General features: G+C 50.8%; 1 protein-coding gene across 4 annotated transcripts in view; it reads right to left on the bottom strand.

The window, feature by feature from the left end:
* Positions 1-4,427: 4,427 nt before the first annotated feature.
* RNF216 (ring finger protein 216) overlaps positions 4,428-25,868 on the bottom strand; it is a 162,049-nt gene continuing 140,608 nt past the window's right edge. For all 4 annotated transcript variants that reach the window (XM_073012807.1, XM_008018763.3, XM_008018766.3 and 1 more), the window contains 2 exons: positions 8,720-8,789; positions 4,428-7,776 (listed from right to left, as the gene is read on the bottom strand). In XM_073012807.1, the coding sequence (XP_072868908.1) occupies positions 7,457-7,776; positions 8,720-8,789 (390 nt within the window). In that variant the 3' untranslated portion in view covers positions 4,428-7,456. The remainder of the gene's footprint in view (positions 7,777-8,719; positions 8,790-25,868) is intronic.

The raw sequence follows: 25,868 nt of genomic DNA, 5'->3' as shown, positions 1-25,868 counted from the left end.
CGCCAGGCCCAGGCGTGCCATGCCGCTGCCAGAGCTCTCGCCACCCCCCCTCGGGTGACACCCAGCAAGATGGGGAGCATGGGGTCTGACCCAGAAGCCGGTGCTCACCCAAGTCCCTCTCCTGCGGGTTTAACTCCTGAGGAGAAGAAAACCAGAAGTCAGTCCTGGGCCATCTCCGCCAGACATATGTGTGGATGAAGGGACAGGAGGCGACGAGTGGAACTGATGATCAGACTTCATCCTGACCAAGAGGCACACACAGCCGGGGACTGTAGAAGTGACCACGTCCCCCCCAGGGGTCCTGAGAACAGGACTGGAGGCCTGGCCTGCGTCAGCTTCACACCAGCCTAGATGACTGCAAGAAATTCAAAGAGAAGGCAGATGGAACCTGCTGTGAGAGGTTCTCAAAGGCAAAGAGCTAATTAAACAGCCTCTTTCAGAAGCACTTGCTCCTGTCTTGTAAATGCTCCAGAAAGGAAAAGAAAAACAGAATGAAAACCTTCATGTCGTCTGGGCGCGGTGGCTCACGCCTGTAATCCCAGCACTTTGGGCGGCTGAGGTGGGTGGATCATGAGGTCAGGAGATCGAGACCATCCTAGCTAACACGGTGAAACCCCGTCTCTACTAAAAATACAAAATATTAGCTGGGCGTGGTGGCGGGCACCTGTAGTCCCAGCTACTCGGGAGGCTGAGGCAGGAGAACAGTGTGAACCTGAACCCAGGAGGCGGAGTTTGCAGTGAGCCGAGATCGCACCACTGCACTCCAGCCTGGGTGGCACAGTGAGACTCCATCTCAATTAAAAAAAAAAAAAAAAAAGGAAACCTTCGTGTCTGGTTCACTGGTTTCATAAATACTGTATATATCACAGAAAAAGGTCACACCATGCAGAAATACATTGAGATGTGATCAGCAGTTATCTTTGGGTTACAGAGCATGTCTATTTTTGCTTTATATTTTTGTTTTCAAGATTTTCCTACTTTGCACATACATTTTCTATTTTTTGTACACTTTTGATTGGCAAACATATTTTGTTTTTAGAGGGAGTCTCGCTCTGTCGCCCAGGCTGGAGTACAATGGCGTGATCTCAGCTCACTGCAACCTCTGCCTCTTGGGTTCAAGTGATTCTCCCGCCTCAGCCTCCCAAGTAGCTGGGATTACAGGCATCCGCTACCATGCCCGGGTAATTTTTATATTTTTTTAAAGACGGGGTTTATACCATGTTGGTCAGGCTGGTCTCAAACTCCTGGCCTCAGGCGATCTGCCCGCCTCGGCCTCCCAAACTGCTGGGATTATAGGCATGAGCCACTGCGACCGGCTGGCAAACGTATTTTTAAAGACACTTTTACTTTTTTTTTTTCTTTTCGAGACAGAGTCTCACTCTGTCACCCAGGTTGGAATGCAGTGGCATGATCTTGGCTCACTGCAACCTCCACCTTCTGGGTTCAAGCAGTTCCCTGCCTCAGCCTCCTGAGTAGCTGGGATTACAGGCACCTGCCACCATGCCCAGCTAAATTTTGTATTTTTAGTAGAGACAGGGTTTCACCATCTTGGCCAGGATGGTCTTGAACTCCCGACCTCGTTATCTACCCGCCTTGACCTCCAAAGTACTGGGTTTGCAGGCGTGAGCCACCATGCCCAGCCAAAAAAGATACTTTTTAAGGATGGAGAAATAAAGGAGGCTGGGTCCGGTGGCTCACACCTGTAATCCAAGCACTTTTGGGAGGTTGGGGTGGACCAATTGCTTGAGCCCAAGAGTTCAAGACCAGCCTGGGTAAATGGTGAGAACCCCCTTTATTTGTTTTTTATTTTTTGAGACGGAGTCTTGCTTAGCTGCCCGGGCTAGAGTGCAGTGGTGCGATCTCACCTCACTGAAACAACCGTCTCCTGGGTTCAAGTGATTCTCCTGCCTCAACCTCCTGAGTAGCTGGGATTACAGGTACCCGCCATCATGCTCAGATAATTTTTGTATTTTAGTAGAGATGGGGTTTCACCATGTTGGCCAGGCTGGTCTTGAAATCCTGACCTCAGGTGATCCACCTACCTCGGCCTCCCAAAGTGCTAGGATTACAGGAGTGAGCCACCTTGCCCGGCCATTGAGACCCCTTTACAAAAAATACAAAAATTAGCTGGGCATGGTGGCCCATGCCTGTAGTCCCAGCTACTTGGGAGGCTGAGGTGTGATTGCTTGAGCCTGGGAGGTTGAGGCTGCAGTGAGCCATGACTGCACTCTGCACTATAGCCTGGGAATGCAGTCTTAGATCTTTTTCTAAGACAGTGAGATCTCGTCTCAGAAAGACAGAAAAAAGTAGGCCAGGTGCGGTGGCTTACGCCTATAATCCCAGCACTTTGAGAGGTCAAGGCGGGGGTGGATCACTTCAAGTCAGGGGTTCAAGACCAGCCTGGCCAACGAGGTGAAATCCCGTCTCTACTAAAAATATGAAAACTGGCCGGGTGCAGTGGCTCACGCCTGTAATCCCAGCACTTTGGGAGGCCAAGGCGGGCAGATCACAAGGTCAGAAATTTGAGACCAGCTTGGCCAACATGGTGAAACCCCGTCTCTACTAAAGATACAAAAAATTAGCCAGGTGTGGTGGTACATGCCTGTAAACCCAGCTACTCGGGAGACTGAGGCAGGAGGATCGCTTGAACCTGGGAGGTGGAGGTTGCAGTGAACCAAGATTGTGCCCCTGCACTCCACCCTGGCCAACAGAGCAAGACTCTGTCTCAAAAAAAAAAAAAAAAAAAAAAAAAAAAAAGGAAGACATAAAAAGAACAAATTGGATGCAGACAGAGCTATAGACCTGGAGGCCAGTCCATGACCGTTAAGGGAGAAAAGCAAGAAAAGCAAGGTACTAACTTCTTTAAAACCAAAGGCCCCCAAGTCCTGATCAGGCGTGTTGCAACGTGTTGGCCAGCGCCTGGGGAAGGTGGGACGAATACCACCACCCTGGTCACTTTGGATGGAAAAAGGATAGCAGCAGAACAGATACATAGCTTTTATTTATTTACTGAAATTGCAGAAAATTTTATGTTGTTGTTGCAAATATAGAGGAGGAACAGGAACAATGACTGCATGCCATGAACAAATTAAAAATAAACATGAATTGGGTCCGGTGTGGTGGCTCACGCCTGTAATCCTAGCACTTTGGGAGGCCAAGGTGCTCAGATCACCTGAGGTCAGGAGTTCGAGACCAGCCTTGCCAACATGGTGAAACCCCGTGTCTATTAAAAATACAAAAAAATGGCCGGGCGCGGTGGCTCAAGCCTGTAATCCCAGCACTTTGGGAGGCCGAGACGGGCGGATCACGAGGTCAGGAGATCGAGACCATCCTGGCTAACACGGTGAAACCCCGTCTCTACTAAAAAAATACAAAAAACTAGCCGGGCGTGGTGGCGGCGCCTGTAGTCCCAGCTACTCGGGAGGCTGAGGCAGGAGAATGGCGTAAACCCGGGAGGCGGAGCTTGCAGTGAGCTGAGATCCGGCCACTGCACTCCAGCCTGGCCGACAGAGCCAGACTCCGTCTCAAAAAACAAAACAAAACAAAAAAAAAACAAAAAAATTAGCCCGGGGTGGTGGCAGATGCCTGTAATCCCAGCTACTCAGGAGGCTGAGGCAGGAGAATCACCTGGTAGGCAGAGGTTGCAGTGAGCCGAGATCACACCGTTTCAGAAAAAACGAAAAACGCATTGTTTAGAAGCTGGAAATATGGGTAACTTTTGGGGGATGTAACTTTTCTCTTGAAGCTTTTAGTATACTTTTTCTCAGACATGCGAAAAACAGGTGATTGTTCTATAGAAAGTTGCATATGGCAGGAGACCCCATGTTTTATTAAAGCGAGCTGTGGTCCATTTGCATTTGGAGGTCACAGCTTCCCCTGTGCCCAGGGCCCCCTTCAGATCTAGGGTCCAGATTCCTGCCTGGCCTGGTACATGGCAGGAAGGACTCTGGAGGGGAAGAGGCTGTGCCAACAGCAAGGGTAGCAGGGCCCTGGCACTGCAGCATGTCACCATGGCCTCTCAGCCCAGGCACCTCCTGTTCTTGGAACCTTGTCCCTTCCTCAGCTGGGTGAGGCTTCTCCTGGTTTACCTGACCTTTAGGTGGGCAGAGACTGGGAAAGGGGCCTGCAAAAGAAACTGACTGCCCTTTTCTTGAAGGGGATTCTGTGCCAAAAACAAATAGACCCTTTGTGCCCAATCTGGGCCTTGGTAGCCGCCCTAGCGGGATTTGCCTAGCAGGAAGACCACCTGATCTTCCTCCCTCGCAGCAAGTGGTGGGGGATTCTACTACTGGGCCTTTCGGGCCTGATCCTGCCAGGACCCAGTCATGAAGGTGCGGATGCTGGTTTAGATCGAATCACTTGGACAAATCTGTCAGCTGCCCCTGTAACTTGCCGGATGGCAGTGTGGAGAGATGAAACCAGAGGGAGCAGAGCGCACAAACATTTATTTACAAAAAGTCCCAGTTACATATGATACAGGCTTTTTACACACAGTAGTTGAAACGGAATTATTTTATCTATTTTTACTACCAGAAGGTAAAGAAAAAGTTTGTTTTTTCTATTTTTATACAAAGTGACAGATCATGCATTTTTTTCAGTTTTTAAATATTTTGCTAAGTGCAAATACTAGATTCCTCTCTCCAGTTTTAAGGCAAGTAAGAGGGGGCTGTGGCTGGGGAGCCTTGTGCCCTGGGGCAAGCCCTGCAGGGGAAGAGAGGAGGTGCCAGTTGCCTCAGGGTTGCCTGTGGTCTGACCTGCTCTCTGGGCACCGGCACAACCTCCTGCTGGCTGCTCAGAAGACAGCCAGTGCTTTTCTCCCGTCCCTGGTCCAGGCAGGAGCCCAAGGTCCAGGCCCTGCCTCTGGACAGACGGGCCTGGAGAGCCAAGGTGGGTGCTCACAGCAGCCCTGCGGTCCCCTGTGCCTGGCTCAGGGAGGATCCTCAGGAATCAGGGACCCTCCAAGGAAAAAGGCAGCAGCTCCTTCCTCACCACCCCAGTGTGGCCAGAAACAGCTGGAACTCCTCTCAAATGACCCACCCTTGGGGTTTGGCCTTAGGAGAAACATCACTCTGGGCTCCCCCTCCCCTGCCAGGGTTGAGGCCAGCACCTGTCTAGGGCTGTTTCCGCAGCTGCTGCCTGCTCCCTTTGTCCTGCGTGGGCCCCTTGCTGGAGCCACGTGCCTAGGGTGCAGGGCAGAGGGAGCTGAGGCTCCCTGGGCCTGAGGTCACCTCCTCTTCAGCTGGCATGTCTACAACTGCCCTCTGCTCCCAGAGATCCTCCCTGGGAAAGCACAGGGAGCATATTTAAGGTACTGAAGACAATCCTGCTGCTGCCGCGTGGAGCCCACCTTTCCAAGGCACTGTCGTTCAGGCTGGTAACAAAATTCAGGCAGCCCAACAGGTAGGGGCGCAAGGACATAGCAGCAGGCTGCCCCCAAGCCCGGCCCCCCCACGCACCCTTACCCCATGCCCAGGTGACCACCTGTCTTCAAAGCCTCCATCCTGGGCAAAGGCAGAAAGAATGGGTATCTTAGATTTTTTTTTTTTTGAGAAACAGTTTTGCTCTTGTTGCTCAGGCTGGAGTGCAATGGTGCAATCTTGGCTCACTGCAACCTCTGCCTCCTAGGTTTGATTCTCCTGCCTCAGCCTCCTGAGTAGCTGGGATTACAGGCATGCACCACCTCATCCAGCTAATTTTGTATTTTTAGTAGAGACGGGGTCTCGAACTCCCGACCTCTGGTGATCCGCCCACCTTGGCCTCCCCAAGTGCTGGGATTACAGGCAGGAGCCACCGCACTGGGCCATCTTAGATCTTTTTAAACCCACTTTAGTCCCTGAAATACATCTGAGAAGCCAATGGCAGCAAATGACAGTGCCTGCCTGCCCTAGCCACCTCGGGTGGGCCAGGCCCTGATACAGGAGGTGGCAGGCCACTCCGGAGGCTGACACAGCCCCACCCCAATGGTTGTCAGGCTCAGCTGTGTCTGAGGTCTGTGAACTCCAAACCTCTCGGAACCTCATGGTAACATGACAACGCAGGCCATGGGGAGGAGAAAGTGATGCCTGTAGCCAGGAAGGTTTCAGGCCTCTCATCTGCCAATGGGCCACAGTGATGCCTCGGGCATGGCTAGAAACCTGGGGCCGGACAGGAGGCGAGGAGGGCAAGTGGGGACGTGGCAGGGCCGAGCTGATGCTCAGCTGACCCCATGAGAAGGGAGGTGGCCCTCACATGGGAGGTGAAAGACAGCACCCTCTACCTGCCTTCACCAACCACCAAGAACACCCAGGGGAACACACAGGGCAGGGGCAGCACCCAGGGTCACCTGTCTCCCTCAGGAGGCCCACTCCTCCCCCAAAAAGCCAGAGAGGAAAAGCTGCTTATCACCCAGGGTAGCACAAATGTCTCCCTTAGCAGTTGGGCTGCCTGGCAGGGCCACCAGGCCTCTATCTTAGCTATCTCGAGGCTCTTTCGATGGGCCAGCTTCAGAACCATCCAGTGCACTGCAGCGGCCTGGCCTGGGAAAGGATTTCTCAGTCTGACTTTCCAGAGACTGAGGGTGAGACAGACGGCAACAGAGCAAAACCCCTGCCGCGAGAAGGGTCTGCTGCTTCCTCATCTGAGTAGGTCTAAGAGCGGAGAGAACAGGTTCCCTCAACACTCACTGCAGTGGTGCACGGGTTCTAGATAGGGGGACAGCATCTTGGCCCTCACGGTGGTGGCAGTGCCTCTGTGGGCCATGGTCCCGGCCCCCCACCCTGAGCAATGCTTCCCGGGCCTGCAGGTGCAGCCCCCTCTGCCCAACTGTGGGCCCCTCCAGGGAAATGCTCCCGGCAGCCTTGCTCCCCAGGGGTCCACTCCGAGGAGGCCCAGGTGTGAGTAGCAAGGGCCTATGCCATGGACAAGGCAGAAGGGCTGCCAATGGTGGCCTGGGGGGATGGGAGGGGAGGAGCAGTTCACATCGCAGCTGTCTCTGAACTCCACCATTTGGGACTTCATTTTTATTATGGATCTGTCTGTGCTATGTAAGGAAGGCTCATGTGGTTTTAATTCTGAGAGGTTTTTCCCTGGTGTTTGCTAGGGGTAAAAATGAATGCAGGCAAAATATTTCCTCTTGGTCTCTTTCTGTAGGGACTGGAGTGACACAGCAGCCAGGGCCACCATGCTGCCTGCTAGGATGGCAGAACTCTTCCGGAAGGGCCTCAAGGCCCTTTTAACTCTGCCCAGTGGGAGCCAGACCAATCCCATGCAGGCCCCCAGAGGCCCACCAGCTGTGACCACTCTTCTGGGAGCAGTGGCCCTTCTGGGAAAGGGGTGGGAAGAAAACCAGCCTACCCTTCAACCTGATCTAAGATGCAATGGCACAGCCACCAGCCTTGGGGGAGGGGTGGGGGAGGGTTCTCCATACACACTCCCACCCCAAAAGGGCTCTGTGCTGCTCAATGGGGGTTCGGGGCCATCAGAAGCGATGCCGCGGCTGGGGGCCAAAGTGCATGGGCAGGTTGTGTTCTAGGGGCATGTGGACGGGACCGAAGTCATAGTTGACCCGCACGTTGGGCAGAGGGGGCACGTACGGGGCTGGGATAGGCCCCATGTTGAGAGGGAAGTTGTTGAACACAGGTCGCACGGGAGGCAGGGGGAAGGGTGGGTGCACAAAGGCGTAGGGCGGCATCTGTGGCTGTGGCAGGTTCTGCGGAACAGGCCTCGGGAGGGCCTCCACCCTCTGCACCTTCTCCACGGGCTTCTCCAGCGGGGGTCCAATGCGTTTGAAGGTGTTCTCTGAAAGGGATATGGGGATTAGTGGAGAGAAACATTAAACCAACCTCAATGGAATCTAGCCTGGGACCAGGGCAGCAACCTCTGGACACAGGAGTGGCTCCACATGTTGATCAAAGCACAAAACGTGGACACCCCTCAAATGCCACTACAAGAAACCAAGGACAAATCTGCACTTCCCCTGGTGTCTTGCTCTATAGTGGCACCTTGGAAGGTGGCATGTCCATCCACCCAGGTCAGCAAGGCATCCTTCAGAGACAGGGCCTTGATGGGCCACCTCAGTGACTCAAGTTACATTTTCATTTTTTTTCTTTTTTTTCTAAATAGATGGGGTTTTGCCATGTTGCCCAGGCTGGTCGCAAACTCCTGGGCTCAAGTGATCCACCTGCCTCACCTTCCCGGAGTGCTGGGATTGCAGTTGTGAGCCACTGCACTTAGCCCTTTTTTTTTTTTTGTAAAGGAAAAACAGATGGGGTCTTGCTATTTTGCCCAGGCTAGCCCCAAACACCTAGGCTCAAGTGATCCTCCCATCTCTGCCTCCTGAGGAGCTGGGATCACAGACGTGTGCCAACACGTCTGGCTTCACTGCTTTTTAGCCTCGGAAGCGTCAGCTGGGCCTACTTTTTCTTTAGCCAGGTGTGGCTTGTTTGATTCCAGAGAGCAAACCCATCCCCTGGGACTTCCTCACCATCAAGGAGATGCCAAAACTATACTGAAGGCTTTGAGGGCCTTTCCATAGGCCTGAGATGTGGCTGCGTGGGTGGAGTCAGGTCTATTGCCACCTGAGGGACAGCACCCCCTCCTCTCCCGTGCTGGGTTGAGTGCTAGGACACCCAGGGAGGCCAGCAGGAGCCCACATGGCCTGTGGTCCTCTGCTCCCTCGGCAGTGCTGTGCTGCAGGGCGGGGCTGCTGCTCTGTCCTGGGGGCCTGGGGAGGGGCACTTGCCTCCATTCTTTCTTTTCTGTTCCTCTTCAGCCTCCTTCTGAATTTCCTCAATAAGCTTCTCATCATCTTCCTAAAATGCAAGCAATGACAAGGATGAGCCTGCAGCTTCATGCAGTGCTGAGACCCCATGCGACAGAGGGGAGGCCGCCTGTTCCTGGTGGCCATGGAACAAGCTCGAAGCCTGCTGCTGGCCACTGAGGCCTGGGCTGCACACCGTTCCTTCCCATTTCTCTGAGCGCCTCTTTCCTTCATCAGCCTGATGGCGTTAACGAGGAGGCCATCCACAAGGCTGGGCAGAGGGGTCTGAGCATGGCAGGCAGCTGCCTGGTGAGGTGGGGGAGGGTGGAGGGCCTCCATGCACTGAACAACTGCGTGCACGTGGTGGATATGAGAAGGGTTTGGAGATGGCTGGGTCTGAGTGGGCAGAGCCTGAGAAGTTTCAGATCCCAAGTCCACAAGCGCTGGGCATGGCAGCCTGTCTGCAGAGCCTGGAGAAGTCTTGCAGATGTCCTCAATTGAGATGGACAAATGTCCAGTCGGGCCCTGCCTAGCCCCAAGGCTGGCCTGGGTTCCTGGGCCAGGCCTTGGGGAGGATGGTCCCCCTCTGATCTTGCTGTCTCTTCTCCCAAATTCCATGCTTGGTAGGCCCGAAATGACAAACACAATTCACACTTGGGTTATACAAGACAGGAACTGAGAGGCACTGTGAGTGCAGGCAGACATGGAAGCTGTGCTGGGAAACTGAGGGGCCACCCTGGGCAAGCCCCGGAGGTTGGGTTTTTGCCATATGCAGATCCCACACCCCCACCTGCCAGCAGACACCATGGTGGGAGGACCGGGCTGTTGCCCCAGGACAGACCACCCGTGATGCCTGCTTCATGAGTGCTGCTGACCTTAACCCCTCTCCTCAGTGACCCACAAAGCAGCCTTTCAGTTTGTGGGACTGAAAAAAGACTAAGTGGATTGAAAAAACCCACCAAGTGGGTGCCCATCTTTCCTGGCTGGCTGCAGGGCTGAGGGTCTAAGGTGTGGCCCCGAGAGGGCTGAGGCTCACAAGAAGCAGAGTGGGAACACCGTGGCAAACCCCAAACACCAACTGCCAGCTCAGCACGCAGGAAAGAGAGGGCTGACTATAGGAGGGGCTCTGTTCCCTGGGGTCCTCCAGGAGTTGACAGCAGCCGAGCTGGGCAGAAGGAAGGAGAAGGAAGGAGAGGGATGGTGGTCCCTGATATTGTGAGGGGATTAGCAAGTCCCCAAAACGCAAGCAGTCTAATGAAAGCACATTTATTTTCCTAGACACGGCTTCAGAGCCTAACCATATGGCCAATTTCTTTGCTTTGGGATGAAATATTAATAATGACCACTCTGGATTTTTTCATGCCGATCTGATGACACCCAGAGCAGCAACTGGAAGGAACACAATCCGTGGCCTGCAGGAAGATGGCAGTTCCATGAGGGCTAAGCAACGGACAGTTTGCAGGTTTACTTACTAGGTTATTAATGTCACAGCCGAGACAGAAATCAGTGATCTCCCCACACACAATTGTTTGTGAACCTCAAGGGTTCTGAAGTTAGCAATTTCCTTCACTAAAGGTGTACTGAATGCCTACTCTGTGCTAGACACTGATCTAAGTTTACTGGTTAAACTTCAGATCAACAATGAAACAAAGGCAGATAGAATGAGTAAGTAATTAGATAACACATTCCCTTGGTTTGGTGGATGAAAGATTCTTAGAGTCCCCGGAGACTGGCTCTGTCTGCAATGTGGATGACACTATTCAATTCTCCTACATTCTCTAGGCCTCAGATGCCAAGTGATGGGTTGGACTAAAAGGTCTCACAAGCTTCTTTCCAACTCTGACACTTGGACATTAAGATACTCAAGTATGTTTTCAGCAGAAGCAGCCTCCTTGCTGCTGCCTGGCCAGGTGTTCTGAGCAAGGTGTGAAGAGAGGAGAGGTAACAAAGGTCAAGTTCCCATCATGCATATCAACAGTTGCGAAGTGTCCAAGCACACCATAGAATCGTCTAGAAGGAATCCTGAGGAAGCTGTCTCTCTCCGGGGTTAACATGTAAGAATTCTCTATCAAAACCCCAAGACGAGGTCATCTAGTCTCTTTGTGAACACTTCACAAGGGGGAACTTACTACCCTCAACATAATCACTAAGCGAGTCAACATGAAGGGCTTCCGTAACTCAAGAGGGTTGGGTGGGCAGTTTGAAGGCCTCCATGTGAATATCAAGATAGATTCTATCAACTCTCTAGACTGGGAGCTGGCAAGCCTCTTCATTTTGGAGCCAGCGGCAGGCCTAGGAAAAAAGATTAAAAAACAAACGAACAAAGACCCCCCAACAAATTAAGGGAAGTGATCCAGAAAACTGGTGGCAGGATCACTTGAGCCCAGGAATTTGAGACTAGCCCGGGCAATAAAGCGAGATCCCATCTCTACAAAACATACAAAAATTAGCCAGGCATGGTGGTGCGAGCCTGTAGTCCCAGCTACTCGGGAGTGATCGTGCCACTGCACTCCATACTCCACTCTGGGTGACAGAGTAAAACCCGTGTCAAAAAAAAAGAAAGAAAGAAAAAAGAAAGAAAATTGCGCAGCAGGAGAGCCGTGGGCCTACACCTCTTAGCTAAGTGAGGTCGGCAGGTTCCTGAGTATCCCTGCGTCTAGGCAGCTCATCTGTAAATGGGCTGCTTTGTCAAGGACTGAATGAGTTCAAGTATGTAAAGGATGTAGCCCAAAGTAAACGGTCATGATTAGGACACAGGAAAACTGAAAAATGACAGGTAGAGAGTTCTAAAAGTTGAGAAGTTTCATAAAGAAGTGGTGCACACTGGGAGACACCCACACTGTTTCTTTCAGGGGTCCTGACTCTGGTCCGTTATTAATCACAACCAACAGGACTGCACAACCACCACTCAGCCTCACCCCAGCCTCTGCTGCATCTCCTCGATGCAGTTACACCATCAGTCCCCCAGGGACACTTACGGCCTTCCATGGCACAAGGAGGTACCTTAGGAATCATCCATTCCAACCTCTGTAGCACAGAAACTGAGGTCCCTGAGAAAGTACCTTGTTCAATGTTATGGCTAGTTGGCGGTGAACTGGGACAAATGCACACATCGGGCCATTCAATGGTCCTTCTGGAGGAAATCCACAGAAAAGACATCCTGAAGGTGTCCCTGCCCCATACAGGGCACCCACACCAGTCAGGACCGTGCTGCACGCTGCAGACACAGTGAGGAGTGTGGCAGCCCTGGCCCTCCTTGTCAGGGCCTCACGTCTCTGCTATGAGCACTGTTCTAGCCAGCACCCCTCTCCGGAATTCCACATGGATAGAAGTGGCAATTTCACAGCATTAAAGACTAGACACTTGGTGGCTCACGCCTGTAATCCCAGCACTTTGGGAGGCTAAGGCAGGCGGATCACGAAGTCAGGAGATCGAGATTATCCTGGCTAACACAGTGAAACCCCATCTCTACTAAAAATACAAAAAATCAGGGGAGAGTGGTGGCACGCGCCTGTAGTCCCAGCTACTTGGGAGGCTGTGGCAGGAGAATCGCTTGAACCTGGGAGGCAGAGGTTGCAGTGAGCCGAAACCACGCCACTGCACTCCAGCCTGGGTGACAGAGGGAGAGTCCGCCTTAAAAAAAAAAAAAAAAAAAAAAAAAGACTAAGCACTAACCCTCTTTTTTTCCTCAGACTCTCCCCTGATAAAACAGGATGGACAAGCGAGGCTCTCTTTTGGGTAGAAGAGCTCTGGCCCCCTGTGGCACTGCTGAGGCTGAGAGCATGTAGGCCACTGCCTGATTTTTATCACTAAGCTTCTGTGATAAATCCCAGTGCTCCTGGCCGGGCGCGGTGGCTCAAGCCTGTAATCTCAGCACTTTGGGAGGCCGAGACGGGCGGATCACGAGGTCAGGAGATCGAGACCATCCTGGCTAACACGGTGAAACCCCGTCTCTACTAAAAAGTACAAAAAAAACTAGCCGGGTGAGGTGGCGGGCGCCTGTAGTCCCAGCTACTCGGGAGGCTGAGGCAGGAGAATGGCCTGAACCCGGGAGGCGGAGCTTGCAGTGAGCTGAGATCCGGCCACTGCACTCCAGCCTGGGCGACACAGCGAGACTCTGTCTCAAAAAAAAAAAAAAAAAAAATCCCAGTGCTCCTGAATAAATCCTATTTCAGAACTCCCTCCTGAGGCACCTGCATAGGAGCACAAGCCCAGGTTTCTGATACAGATCGGCTGGGTCTGGAGGACAGTGCAGATAGAATCTTCCCAGCCTGCCATTCAGAATTCTTCTTGGAGAGGAAGAGGGAGCCTTAGAGTCCCAAGGAAATAAACGCTGCATCCTCACCCTCCTAAGACAGCCACCCCGGAGCTTTTCTTCCGATCCCTCCCTCTGTTCTGATCACTCTCCTGATTGACAAGTGGAATCAAGACCCTTTGTCCTTGAGTCCCGTCTTGGGAGTCAAGCCCTTAAGAGTCTAAAGACAGTCTGGGGTTTGTATTTCACCCAAAATGGTGGCACTCAGCTACGATGATCTGCAATTTTACCATAAATCATGAGCCAACTGTCAGTTATACCTAGATATGGCTTGTTTCAGATTTCAACTGTCTCCAATTGGCTAGAGCCACAGGACACTGTGCTTAGTAACTTTAATAAAACAAAGTTTTTTTTTTTTAAAAAAAAAGAAAAAAGTTACACTTTTAGCTAATATGTTAGACTCTAAGGGGAAGATTTCTTTCCTTTTTTTGAGACAGTGTCTTCCTCTACTGTCCAGGCTGGAGTGCAGTGGCACCATTATAGCTCAGTGCAGCCTCCACCTCCTGGGCTCAAGAGATCTTCCAGCCTCAGCCTCTCAGTAGCTCAGCCTACAGGCACCCACCACTACATCCGACTTTTTTTTTTTTTTTTTGAGACAGAGTCTCGCTCTGTCGCCCAGGCTGGAGTGCTGCAGTGCGATCTCGGCTCACTGCTACCTCTGCCTCCCAGGTTCACACTATTCTCCTGCCTCAGCCTCCTGAGTAGCTGGGACTACAGGCGCCCGCCACCATGCTCGGCTAATTTTTTTTGTATTTTTAGTAGAGATGGGGTTTCACTGTGTTAGCCAGGATGGTCTCGATTTCCTGGCCTCATGATCTGCCTGCCTCAGCCGCTCAAAGTGCTGGGATTACAGGCGTGAGCCAGCGTGCCCGGCGTAACTGTTTTTTTTTTGGTAGAAATGGGGTTTCACCATGTTGCTCAGGCTAGTCTTAAACTCCTGGACTCAAGTGATGCACCCAACCTTGGTCTCCCCAAAATGCTGGGATTACAGGCATGAGCCACCACACCCAGCTGGAAGATTTCTTTCTTAATTTGGGGTGGAAGCTCCTTCCACAATCAGTTTCTCTGACGCATCTGAAATTCCTCAAGAGTAAAGACAGGCCAGATGCAGTTGGCTCATGCCTGTAATCCCAGCATTTTGGGAGGTCGAGGTGGGGGTATCACTTGAGGCCAGGAGTTGAGAGACCAGTGTAGCTAACACGGCAAAACTTCATCTCTACTAAAAATACAAAAAATTAACTAGGTGTGGTGGCACGTGCCTGTAATCCCAGCTACTCGAGAAGCTGAGGCAGAATTGCTTGAAGCCGCAGGTGGAGGTTGCAGCGAGCAGAGATGGCGCCACCGCACTCCAGTGTGGGCAACAGAGCAAGACTCTGTTTCAAAAAAAAAAAAAAAGTGAAGACAATCCTAGTGCTTTGGGAGGCTGAGGCAGCAGCATTGCTTGAGGCCAGGATTTTCAGACCAGCAAGAGCAACAGAATGAGAACCCAGCTCTACAAAATTTTAAAAATTAGCTAGATGTAGCATATGCTTATAATCCCAGCTATCTGGGGGGCTGAGGTGAGAGGATCACTTGAGCCCAAGAGGTTGAGGCTGCAGTGAGCTATGACTGCACTATTTTACTCCAGCCTGGGCAACAGGGGAAGATCCTACCTCAGGAAAAAAAAAGTGAAGACAACTGAATTGTAAACTTAAAAAATGGCAAGTTTTATCTTATGTTTCACCACAATTAAAAAGACGGAGGGTCCAGAAGCAGTGGCTCACGCCTGTCATCCCAGCACTTTGGGAGGCCGAGGCGGGTGGATCATGAGGTCAGGAGTTTGAGACCAGCCTGGCCAACATGGTAAAAACCTGTCTCTATCAAAAATACAAAAATTACCTAGGCGCAGTGGCACGCATCTGTAATCCCAATTATTTGGGAGGCTGAGGCAGGAGAAACACTTGAACACTCCGCCGGGAGGCGGAGCTTGCAGTGACCCGAGATAGTCCCACTGCACTCCAGCCTGGGCGACAGAGCGAGACTCCATCTCAAAAAAAAAAAAAAAAAAAAAAAAAAAAGAAAAGAGGGAGGGCAGGTTTAGGATTCATTTTGAGGTTAACCATGAGGCCTAGTCCCTCATCAGATACTTCTTGGGCTTGGGCTAAGTGACAGATGGGATATTGAGTCCTTTCTGGAGTCAGTCCCTCAGGAAACATTCCAGGCATCCGAGCATCACCAGCCTGTGAAGAGGACACTTGGAAAAAGGCCACGCTGCAAATCTAGGACACACTTAGGCTGCTGGGAGAGGGGAAAGACGATGATGAGGCGCCGGGGGCTGAGCTGGATCACAGTACAACTGCCCTGCCCTCTCTGGGGCTGTCACAAACAGGAAACCCTGGTGGTAGAGCTGCCTGGATGGCAGGATGAATTCATTTTAAAGCACTGCTGGCGGCCAGGCGCGGTGGCTCACGCCTGTAATCCCAGCACTTTGGGAGGCCGAGGCGGGCGGATCACGAGGTCAGGAGATCGAGACCATCTTGGTGAATGCGGTGAAACACTGTCTCTACTAAATATACAAAAAAATTAGCCGGGCATAGTGGCGGGCACCTGTAGTCCCAGCTTCTCGGGAGGCTGAGGCAGGAGAATGGCGTGAACCCGGGAGGCGGAGCTTGCAGTGAGCCGAGATCGCACCACTGCACTCCAGCCTGGGCGACAGAGCAAGACTCCGTCTCAAAACAAACAAACAAACAAAAAAAAACAAGCACTGCTGGCTTCTTCAAGAGAGGCTGCTGGCATCACAGGAAGAACTACAACTCTGGGGCTCAAGATCTGGCTTGAGTGTATATGCAGCTCTATCCCCACTACCTAACCCGGAACCCACTCCTTTCTAAAACAGGTTAGGGTGAGAAGCAAATCATTTCTTACTTTTTTTTTTTTCTTGAGACAGGGTCTTGCTCAGCCCAGGCTGGAGTGTAGTAGCGTGATTATAGCTCACTGCAACCTTGAACTCCTGGGCTCAAGTGATCTTCTCACCTCAGGCTCCTGAGTAGGTGGGACTACAAGTATGTATCATCATGCCCAGCTAATTTTTAATTTTTCTTATAGAGACGGTGGGGGAGGGGGAGTTCTGTGTTGCCCAGGCAGGTCTCAAACTCCTGGCCTCAAGCAATCCTTCCACCTCCGCCTCCCAAAGTGCAGGGATTATAGGTGTGAACCACGGCACCTGATCCGATCACTCTTACAAAGTGCCAAGCACAGTAACAACAACAGTAATTAACATGCACTGAGAGCTTACTATGCACCAGTCCCTGTCTACACACCTCACATGGACCCCAATTTCACCACAGCTCCCTGAGTCAGGTGCTACGAACTGATTGCCACATTGCAGATGAGGAAACCCTGGCACAACCAGGTTGTGATCCAGGCAGTCTAGTCTCAAAGCCTGAGCTGTTAACCACATAAACCCCCGGGTTTCTGAATCGGAACTTCTGGCAAACCTGACTGGGGTCCTGAGAACACTGCTGTTAGGCTGGGTGCATGTGTCAGAGGCAACTGTTCTAAGGTGTGCTTTATTCCAGAAAGAGCACAGAAACATAAGAGGGCTCCTTCTGAGAAGGGCAGGATTCTAAAACCTCCTTTCTCCCCTTACAAGACATAATAGGGCAAAACAAAATAAAACACTTCTACTCAAGGAAACAAACAGCCAAAAAGCAGAGCAAGGGGCTATGTGTTTTGGAAATTTTTAGGGAACAATCCTCCTTTTCTCATGCTCAGCTTACCCAGAAGTGCATGTGCCATCCCCTGAAACGGCCCACTTGTCGGCCTCTGGTCCCTGGCACTTGGCCTTTGGGATAAAAGCCAGTAGATTCCTCTTGCCCAGAGCGGGAGTGGGTAGCTTGGGAAAGCCCATAAACCTCATTTCTTGAGCCAGAAATCTAAGCGGCACATGGGGGCCCAGCACTGAGGCAAGCAGCTGTAATGCCTCCCTGGGTCACTGGTCTCCAGTGGCCTCTGACCAGGTGCTGTTCTCAGCTCACTGGTTTTGGTCCATCTCAAAGGCGGAAACAAATGCTTCAAGATTTCCTTGCCTGACATGTTTTCTCCTGATGCTACCAAATTACTTGAATCCCATGAGGGTCCCATGAAATTTTCTGTCCTCTTCTTGTCACAAAAAAACTCAGGGATTTGGTTCTCATCAACATAAAAAAAAAATGCCATTATTTCCTTTCCTTATACATACTGATTAAAACAATCCTGGGAAACGTTGAACAAAACACCACAGCTAAAATCACCCAAAATTCCTCACCAGAGATCAATCCTGGGAACATTCTGATATCCTTCCCCTTGGCTGCTTTTATATCCACACCTCACTGTCAAGCCCACTGAGATTCCATTGTAGAAGGTCGCGCTCTGTCCCCATGAGGTCCTGCTGCCTCGTACAGATTGCTTACTTCACACCCCCTCTCCACAAGAGGCTGGTAAGGATTTTGGCCGGGCGCGGTGGCTCAAGCCTGTAATCCCAGCACTTTGGGAGGCCGAGATGGGCGGATCACAAGGTCAGGAGATCGAGACCATCCTGGCTAACACGGTGAAACCCCGTCTCTACTAAAAATACAAAAAATTAGCCGGGCGAGGTGGCGGGCGCCTGTAGTCCCAGCTACTCGGGAGGCTGAGGCAAGAGAATGGCGTAAACCCGGGAGGCGGAGCTTGCAGTGAGCTGACATTCGGCCACTGCACTCCAGCCCGGGTGACAGAGCAAGACTCCGTCTCAAAAAAAAAAAAAAAGGATTTCACAAGAGGACCCCGAGGCTCAGAAGATGCAGAGAGTGGCTGGACCACCAACGTGGGCAGTGTGCTGAGGCCAGGGCAGGAGGTCTGGACTTGTAGGTTCCCAGGCTGGCCGGCAGTTCCCAACTCTGTGTGACTCAGGCTGGGTTGGTGGGCTCACCCTGGACAAGCGTCTATAGAGGTTCACCTGAACCTCTGTTTGAGTTCCTGTTCATGCTGTTTGCCCTGGCCACTGGGGGCAGCAGGGGCTGCTGGCTGTGTCTGTACTCGCTGCCACGGACCCCATGACTGACCATGGTACATTCCCCCAAGTGCTGTAGCCTCTCTACCTCATCCTTGGCTTCTGGCACAGGCCTTAAGAAGGACCCCGCTGGCCTGGATGAGTTCTCTCTCTGCCCTCCTTCTAGCCCCTCCTAATCCCAGTGAAAACTTTCAAACGAATCCTCAGCACAGCTCCTTTCTGATGAGCAAGGCCAGCCTGAGGCGAGAGGGAGTGGATGGTGATCAGCGACCAAGCTGTCCCTGAATCAGCAGGGCCTCAAAAGAATAAGCGTAATGATGCGTCAGGCCAGGGTAGAAGTGAGCCCTCTAATCACCTGAGGTCAAGAGTTCGAGACCAGCTTGGCCAACGTGGCGAAACCCCATCTCTACTAAAAATACAAAAATTAGCCAGGTGTGGTGGTAGGCGCCTGTAGTTCCAGCTACTTGTGAGGCTGAGGCAGCAGAATCACTTGAACCCGGGAGGCACAGGTTGCAGTGAGCCAAGATCACACCACCGCATTCCAGCCTGGGTGACATGAGCAAAACTTAGTCTCAAAAAAAACACCCCAGCATCCCATCGCTGCCCATGGCTACTCCAGAAGGTATACCTATGGACCACAGGAGAATCCAATAAGTACCATGAGGAAGCACACGAATGGCACCATAGTGGGCAGCACACCCCAAATGCAGTGTCGAGGACAAACGTCAAAGCAGAGAGTGAAATGGAGTCTCACCTACCCAGCGGAACTGGAAGAGCAATTTTTTTTTTTTTTTTTTGAGACACAGTCTTGCTCTATCCCCGAGATTGGAGTGCAGTGGCACTATCTCTGCTCACTGCAACTTCTGCCTCCCGGGTTCAAGTGATTCTCCTGCCTCAGCCTCCCAAGTAGCTGGGAGTATAGGTGCCCGCCCCATGCCTGGCTAATTTTTGTAGGTTTTTTTTTTTTTTTTTTTTTTGAGACGGAGTCTCGCTCTGTCGTCCAGGCTGCAGTGCAGTGGCCGGATCTCGGCTCACTGCAAGCTCCGCCTCCTGGGTTCACGCCATTCTCCTGCCTCAGCCTCCCGAGTAGCTGGGACTACAGGCGCCCGCCACGTCGCCCGGCTAGTTTTTTTTTGTATTTTTTAGTAGAGACGGGGTTTCACCGTTTTAGCCAGGATGGTCTCGATCTCCTGACCTTGTGATCCGCCCGTCTCGGCCTCCCAAAGTGCTGAGATTACAGACTTGAGCCACCGCGCCCGGCATTTTTGTAGTTTTAAGTAGAAGGGGTTTCACCATATTGGCCTCCATCCGCCTCGGCCTCCCAAAGTGCTGGGTTTACAGGCATGAGCCACCAGGCCCGGCTGGAAGAGCACTTAAAAAAAAGAAATAAGGCCAGGCGTGGTGGCTCATGCCTGTAATCCCAGCAATTTGGGAGGCCTAAGCAGGTGGATCATTTGAGGTCAGGAGCGCGAGATCAGTCTGATCAACATGGTGAAACCCTGTCTCCACCAAAATACGAAAATTAGCTGGGCCAGCCTGGGCGACAGAGCGAGACTCCCTCTCAAAAAAAAAAAAAAAAAAGACAAGACAAGACATAAGCAGATTGCTTAATAGGGAGGGAGAAGGTTTGTTTCCTTTCCTTGAATTCCTTTGAGCTCAGCAGGGTGCAGAAAGCACTAAGCCCAACACAGAAGACTCTGGCTTGCTGCCTGCTGCATGCAGGTAGGGTGGGTGGGGAGGGGAGGAAGACACAGCAAGAGTCTGGGGGGATGGCGAGGACCCAGCCTCTCCAGAAACTTGCTGCAGTTGAAGATGGGAAGTGAGGTAGAATTTACCAGAGAGGTTTTAATTAAGAAGAGAGAAACAAAACACACACAAAAATCCTCCCTTAGCTTGTCCCTCAACAACTAAGCCCCACAGTTCTGTCCACGCACAATGGTATAGACAGGAGAAAACGAAGAAAGAGAAACTATGAGTGATTAAAAAGGGGAAAAGATTCGATTTATTTTCACAAATCAGATATGAACCGTAATCACCAGCTACAGGCTGACAGTTCCCAAAATAGCTGTTTGAGCGCTTGGCACAAAACTGTTCTTGCCAAAGCCTTTACGATCCTTTTGAGCCTGTTTTTTCAACACTTCTGGTTACCAGGGCTGGCTGTCCATGTGCCTGCTGGTCAGCCTCTTGTGACCATGGGGGAAGAATAGGTGGCTTTTCTTCTTCATTGTACTTTTCCTCCCCTTAGAAAGGTGACTGGGAATTGCAAGTCTCGACTGCTACTTCCCCTCTGAGATTCTGGGGGTGGGTTGGGGCGGGGATCCAGGTCATGTGTGGCCACAGCTGTTGTTAATAAACTTGCAATGATTTCATGAAAGGCTTCCAAAGAGCTGAAGATTTAGTTTCAAATTATTCCCAAATCAGCCACAGATCGCCTGAGCAACAGCAGACCCTTAGCCCCCACCCCTTGCTGTCCCCAGCAACAGGAAGTTGGGGGAGGGAGCAGCGGAGCTTGGAGCAGCACATGCTGTGCAGCTGTGGCTGGGAAGGGCGGGGAGGCAGGACAGTGTGCTTGGGAGGAGTAGAGACTTCATGGGCTCAGGGCTGGCCCTGGCTTCTGCAGCCACCTCCTCAGGTCAGAGAGGCCCGACACCCAAATACCACTATCTGGAGCACCTCCCCAACAAGAACATGGAGGTGGGGGCAGACTGTGGCCATGTTTTAAGTCCTGTCAGGGTCAAGTGCTCACCCAGGGGCCTGTTGGGTCTGCTGAAGACGACATGTAGTAACAAGCACCAACAGGCTGTGTGTACTGGACTGTGCTGCCCTGCTTGGGAAAGCCCTCAGTGACATCGAAACCCTATCTGGGACACTGTTGGGGTGGCAAAACTGCCAGGGCCCCTTTCTACTATTTGCAGCTTCGTTCATCCATGGGGAAGGAGTCCAGCAAGGTCCCCACCCCTCTGCAAGGCCTACCTGGTTCATGGGGCTCAGGGACCCTATGGGCACCTAACGACCATGTATTTGTTGAAAGAGCCAGACATTGGTCAGAAGACCTGGGCTCATATCCTGGTTTTACCAAGCTGGGGGATCCTCGGCTAGTGACCTACACATCATCTCTGTCATCTGCAAAGTAGGAAAGCAGTGCCTCCTGGCCCCATGCAGTAAAAATCACACTGCATAGCACGCTCACATGGTGTTGGCTGTGTGGCTACTAAGAGGAAGATGAAGAAACTGAGGTCAGTTTTGATGACAGATTAATGATCACACCCACCCACTCACTTTTTTTTTTTTTTTAAACACACAATGGTATTTGTGACAGTGACGAGAAATAACAAGCCAAGGCCAGCTGCGGAAGCTGGGTGATGGGACAACCTGGGGGCTCACTTTATTCTTTTGTAGAAGTAAATTTTGAAGGTTAAGGGAAAAATTCTGAAGCCAAAAATCAGTTTCCAACCTAAAAGTCTAAAATACCTTTCCTTACCAGGTTTCTGCATGTCCTCATCAATCCTCCCTTTCATAGCCTTCCTCCCTAATTCTGACAACATTCACATCCTTCCCCCGCCACTTAAGCCAGGGCCCCAAAGGTCCCCAGGACTTTCTACACGCCTGACCCACCAGGGAGATGCTGCGCTGGCCTGAGGGGAGAAGGCAGGTCTAGAAACAAGCTGAGGACAAATGACCTGGGTGAAAACCTAGGCTACCATTTACTGGCCACAGTCTTAAGCAAGTTCCTTCATCTGTAAAACTAGGATGATACATCTGCCTTCGAGCACTGCTACAGAACTGAATGTATTAACATCCAGAAATGTTAGGCTCAGTCCACTGTTGGTTTGGAAAAATTAGTATGTCTTAACCAAATGGTTAGGCAATAATTGTACCAAACTAAACTGGCTGTAAGAGTCCTAGGGTTTTATTTGAACTGGGCAGGTTTCAAACTCTTATATTCAAAAGACAAAGACATTGTAGAAAACAATTCTCTGTAGTTTCTCGTAGCCAAAACCCAAGACAAACATGGACTTTGTTTTGTATTGAAAGAGAACATGCTGTTTTGAGTTTTGCCATAGTCTCGAATCCAGACTGCCAGGTGCCTGCTCCTCTCACAATTCGCGCTACCACTCCTGTGGCCAAGCAAGGACCAGTCAGTACATTCATGTTCAGTAAAGTCCCAGGATCACTCTTCCCCTACTGCAAAATAACATCTGTTCACTTATTTGTCAAGAGCTGGCTTTCCACTCTGCTCCCTAATCCAGAAAACTGTGGTTTGCTGTGACTGTTTGCTTCTGGTTTTTTTGCTTCCTAAAAAAGACATCTTCTTTATAAGACTCTTAGTTGAATGCTTTTGGCTTCATTTTGATAACTAACAGGGAAAGAAAGTTACTGTTCACCACTTGAGCTCTTAATGTGGAGTGGTAGTTCAGGTTCCCAAGCAATCCCTAGTCATTAACGATGAAAACTCAACTTCCCTCCAAAACCATGAGGGGACAACTCCCTTACTGACAAATAAGAGATTCTTCCTGGCCCTGCTGGTTAATTAAGCCGGAGAACAGGCTTGTGTGACAGTGCATGCTTTGTTTCACTGAACTTCTGAATGGCTTTGTGTTCTCAGAAGCCCCAACAGATGCTGGGTTGGAATTGGATCGGTCTCCTGGTGAGAATCAAGGAAACGGGGCTGATTGCTGTTTTGATGGGAACGGGACAAATGGAACAGAATCTCCAGCTGTGGCTACCAGAGGAAATTGGAGGGATTTGTATTTGCCTGACCTTCCTTTCAAACTTTATTTTAAGCAAATCTAGAACCTTTCTCAGGTTAGAAAATGACGATCCAACGAGAAAACAAGTCAGTGCATGCGATGGCACCCAAACAAGGAAACAGCACATGAGAAACCCACACCATCAATCCCAGGCATGGGAGGAGGCAGCAGAAGACACAGAACAAGGAGGAGAAGAAAGAAAAACGGCGCTGAGAATAGGCCAGACTGTTAACACCCGCCCTCACGCTAACTCCCACTCTGCCCTTTGTCTCTAGAGATAAAATACTGCCTGTGGAGCTCTTCAGAGTTCCAGCTGAAAAAAAAAAATTATTTTTTGCAGGATTCATGAAGTTCCTAGAGATGGTTGCCTCCCACTGTGCTAGCTGTGGGGGGTGGGGGAGGCACTGAGGAGGTGAGTCAGCAGAAGGGCTGTGCCTGGGAATGTCTGTCACAAAGGGGCACAGCCTGCCTGGTGAGCGCTTCCCACTGTGGCTGCACCTCCAGATCACCCAGCAAAAGAAGGATGACTCTGGCTTGGCTTTCTATGTACAAAAAGCCTCCCTTTCTTCTACACATCTCCTCAGTGAGAGGAGGGCAGGCTAGCTAAAGGCTTCATTGGGTCACAAGCTTTGTAATCTGAGTGACTTTTAGGAGTCCCTTATTCCAGCTTCCCACCCAGTGAGGAGCTTGTTCCATGATAAAACGTTCCTGAAATGGAGAACACCCGGTTACCACAGAGGACTCACATCTTTTCAAAACCATGAGTAGCTCTCAGGATTATACATGTCTTTCCCTTTTTTTTTTTTTTTTTTAAGACGTGGTCTCACTCTGTCACCCAGGCAGGAGTGTAGTGCACAGTCAGGGCTCACTGCATCCCTAACCTCCCCGGCGCAAGCAATCCTCTTACTTCAGCTGGGGGAGGAGCTGGGAAAACAGGTGTGCACCACTACCCCTGGATAACTTTTGTATTTTTTGTAGAAATGGAGTTTTGCCATGTTTCCAAGGCTGGTCTTGAACTCCTGAGACTCAAGAGATCTGCCCGCCGTGGGCTCCCGAAGTGCTGGGATTACAGGCATGAGCCACTGCGCCCAGCCCAATTACGCATTTCTTTTTCTTTCTTTGAGATCAAGTCTTGCTCTGTTGCCCCAGCTGGAGTGCAGTGGCGTGATCTCGGCTCACTACAATCTCTGCCTCCTGGGTTCAAGTGATTCTTGTGCTTCAGCCTCCCGAGTGGCTGGGAGGTCCTCCCAGCAACAACCTATAGTGGCTGAGCAGCAGCCCCTTGGCTGGGCCCCACACCCTCTCCTTTGCCACAGTCCCCACCATGCCTTCCTGCCTGCTAGGCCTAGTGTGCTCCATCCAGACATCATTTCTGCTACCACCTGCCCCTGTGGTAACTTGGGTCTGTGACCCCAGCAATCCACACTGTTTGTTTTCTATGTGAAAATTTTCCCATGGTTCTTTTCCTCCATGTTTTAAAGTGCATATATATATAAAATTACTTTTTGTACTATTCTAATGTAAGCATATATAAAAATTGACATATTTCCTATTTTTTGGGATATTTAAATGGTGTTGCTAAATTTATACAACTTTAAATAACTCAGTGAACAGTTGCAGACAGAACTTTGTGAACTTGTCCAACTGTCTCCTGAGGATAACCTTTTCTAATTAAGTGGAACTCCCAGATCAAGGACACACACTACATCTTCTGATTTGTACACCGTAACTGCCCACTATGCCCAATTACAGTGTAGGAGATGCCAACAAATCTGAAAATTACCTACTAGCAGCCAGGTGCTATTTTCATTTCCATTTACTTGATTATTGGGGTGGCTGTTAGTCAATTCCACCAGATTGTGGCCAGGTACAAAGGCAAGCAGCTTTTTTTTTTTTTTTTTTTGAGACAGGGTCTTGCTCTGTCACCCAGGCTGCAGTGCAGTGGCACGAACATGGCTCACTGCAGCCTTGACCTCCCAGGCTCAAATGATCCTCCTGCCTCGGTCTCCCAAGTAGCTATGACGACAGGCGAGCACCACCAAATCTGGCTAATTTTTGATATTTTGTAAAGACGGGGGTCTCACTATGTTGCCCAGGCTATTCTTAAACTCCAGGATGCAAGTGATACTCCTGCCTCGGCCTCCCAAAGCACTGGGATTACAGACATGAGCCATTGCACCTGGCCAGCAAGCAGCTTTTTTCCCTACTTATAATTCTTTTTTTAAACTTCCTCTGTCCATTTTTGAGTTGAGGTGAATAGACCATAGGGAGACTCCTCAGTATAACATCTTCCTCCACACACATTCTGGCTGGGTCTGTAATGGCTACTACTTCCTGTCTTGCTTGCAGCTGGGGAAGCATGTCATTAAGTTCTGGCTGATAGGACTGAAGAAGAAGTGACCTGTTGCAGCTTCTGGAAGCCTAACATTACTTAAGAGATAGGTAAGCAGTCTCTTTAGCCTTACTCCACCCCTTTGCTGCTTGGAATGTGGATTTATCAGCCAGAGCTCCTTTTTAGACAATGACCACATGTGATCTAGGGGTGGCAGAATAGAATGCTGGAAGCAACTGGATCCTAGATAAGAGGTGCTAGACCGTCCCTGAGCTGTTCACCTCTGTACTTACACACAGAGGAAAAATACACTCCTGTTTTTCTTTTTTTTTGAGATCCCAAAGTGCTGGGATTACAGGCATGAGCCACCACATGTGGCCCCACCTTTTTTTTTTTTTTTTTGACAGAGAGTCTCACACTGTCACCCAGGCTGGAGTATAGTGGCGCAATCTCAGCTCATTGCAATCTCTGCCTCCTGGGTTCAAGCAATTCTGTCTCAGCCTCCTGAGTAGCTGGTATTACAGGTATGCAGCACCACGCCCGGCTAATTTTTACATTTTTAGTAGAGACAGGTTTTACCATATTGGTCAGGCTGATCTCGAACTCCTGACCTCAGGTGATCCACCCGCCTAGGCTTCCCAAAGTGCTGGGATTACAGGCATGAGACACTGTGCCTAGCTTTAATTTTTTTGTTTTAAATGAAATGGGGTCTTGCTATGGTAACC

Source organism: Chlorocebus sabaeus, chromosome 28 (assembly GCF_047675955.1).
Source record: "Chlorocebus sabaeus isolate Y175 chromosome 28, mChlSab1.0.hap1, whole genome shotgun sequence".
Lineage (NCBI taxonomy): Eukaryota > Metazoa > Chordata > Mammalia > Primates > Cercopithecidae > Chlorocebus > Chlorocebus sabaeus.
The sequence above is the reverse complement of the archived record's forward strand: the minus strand, read 5'-3'. Positions and strand labels throughout refer to the sequence as shown.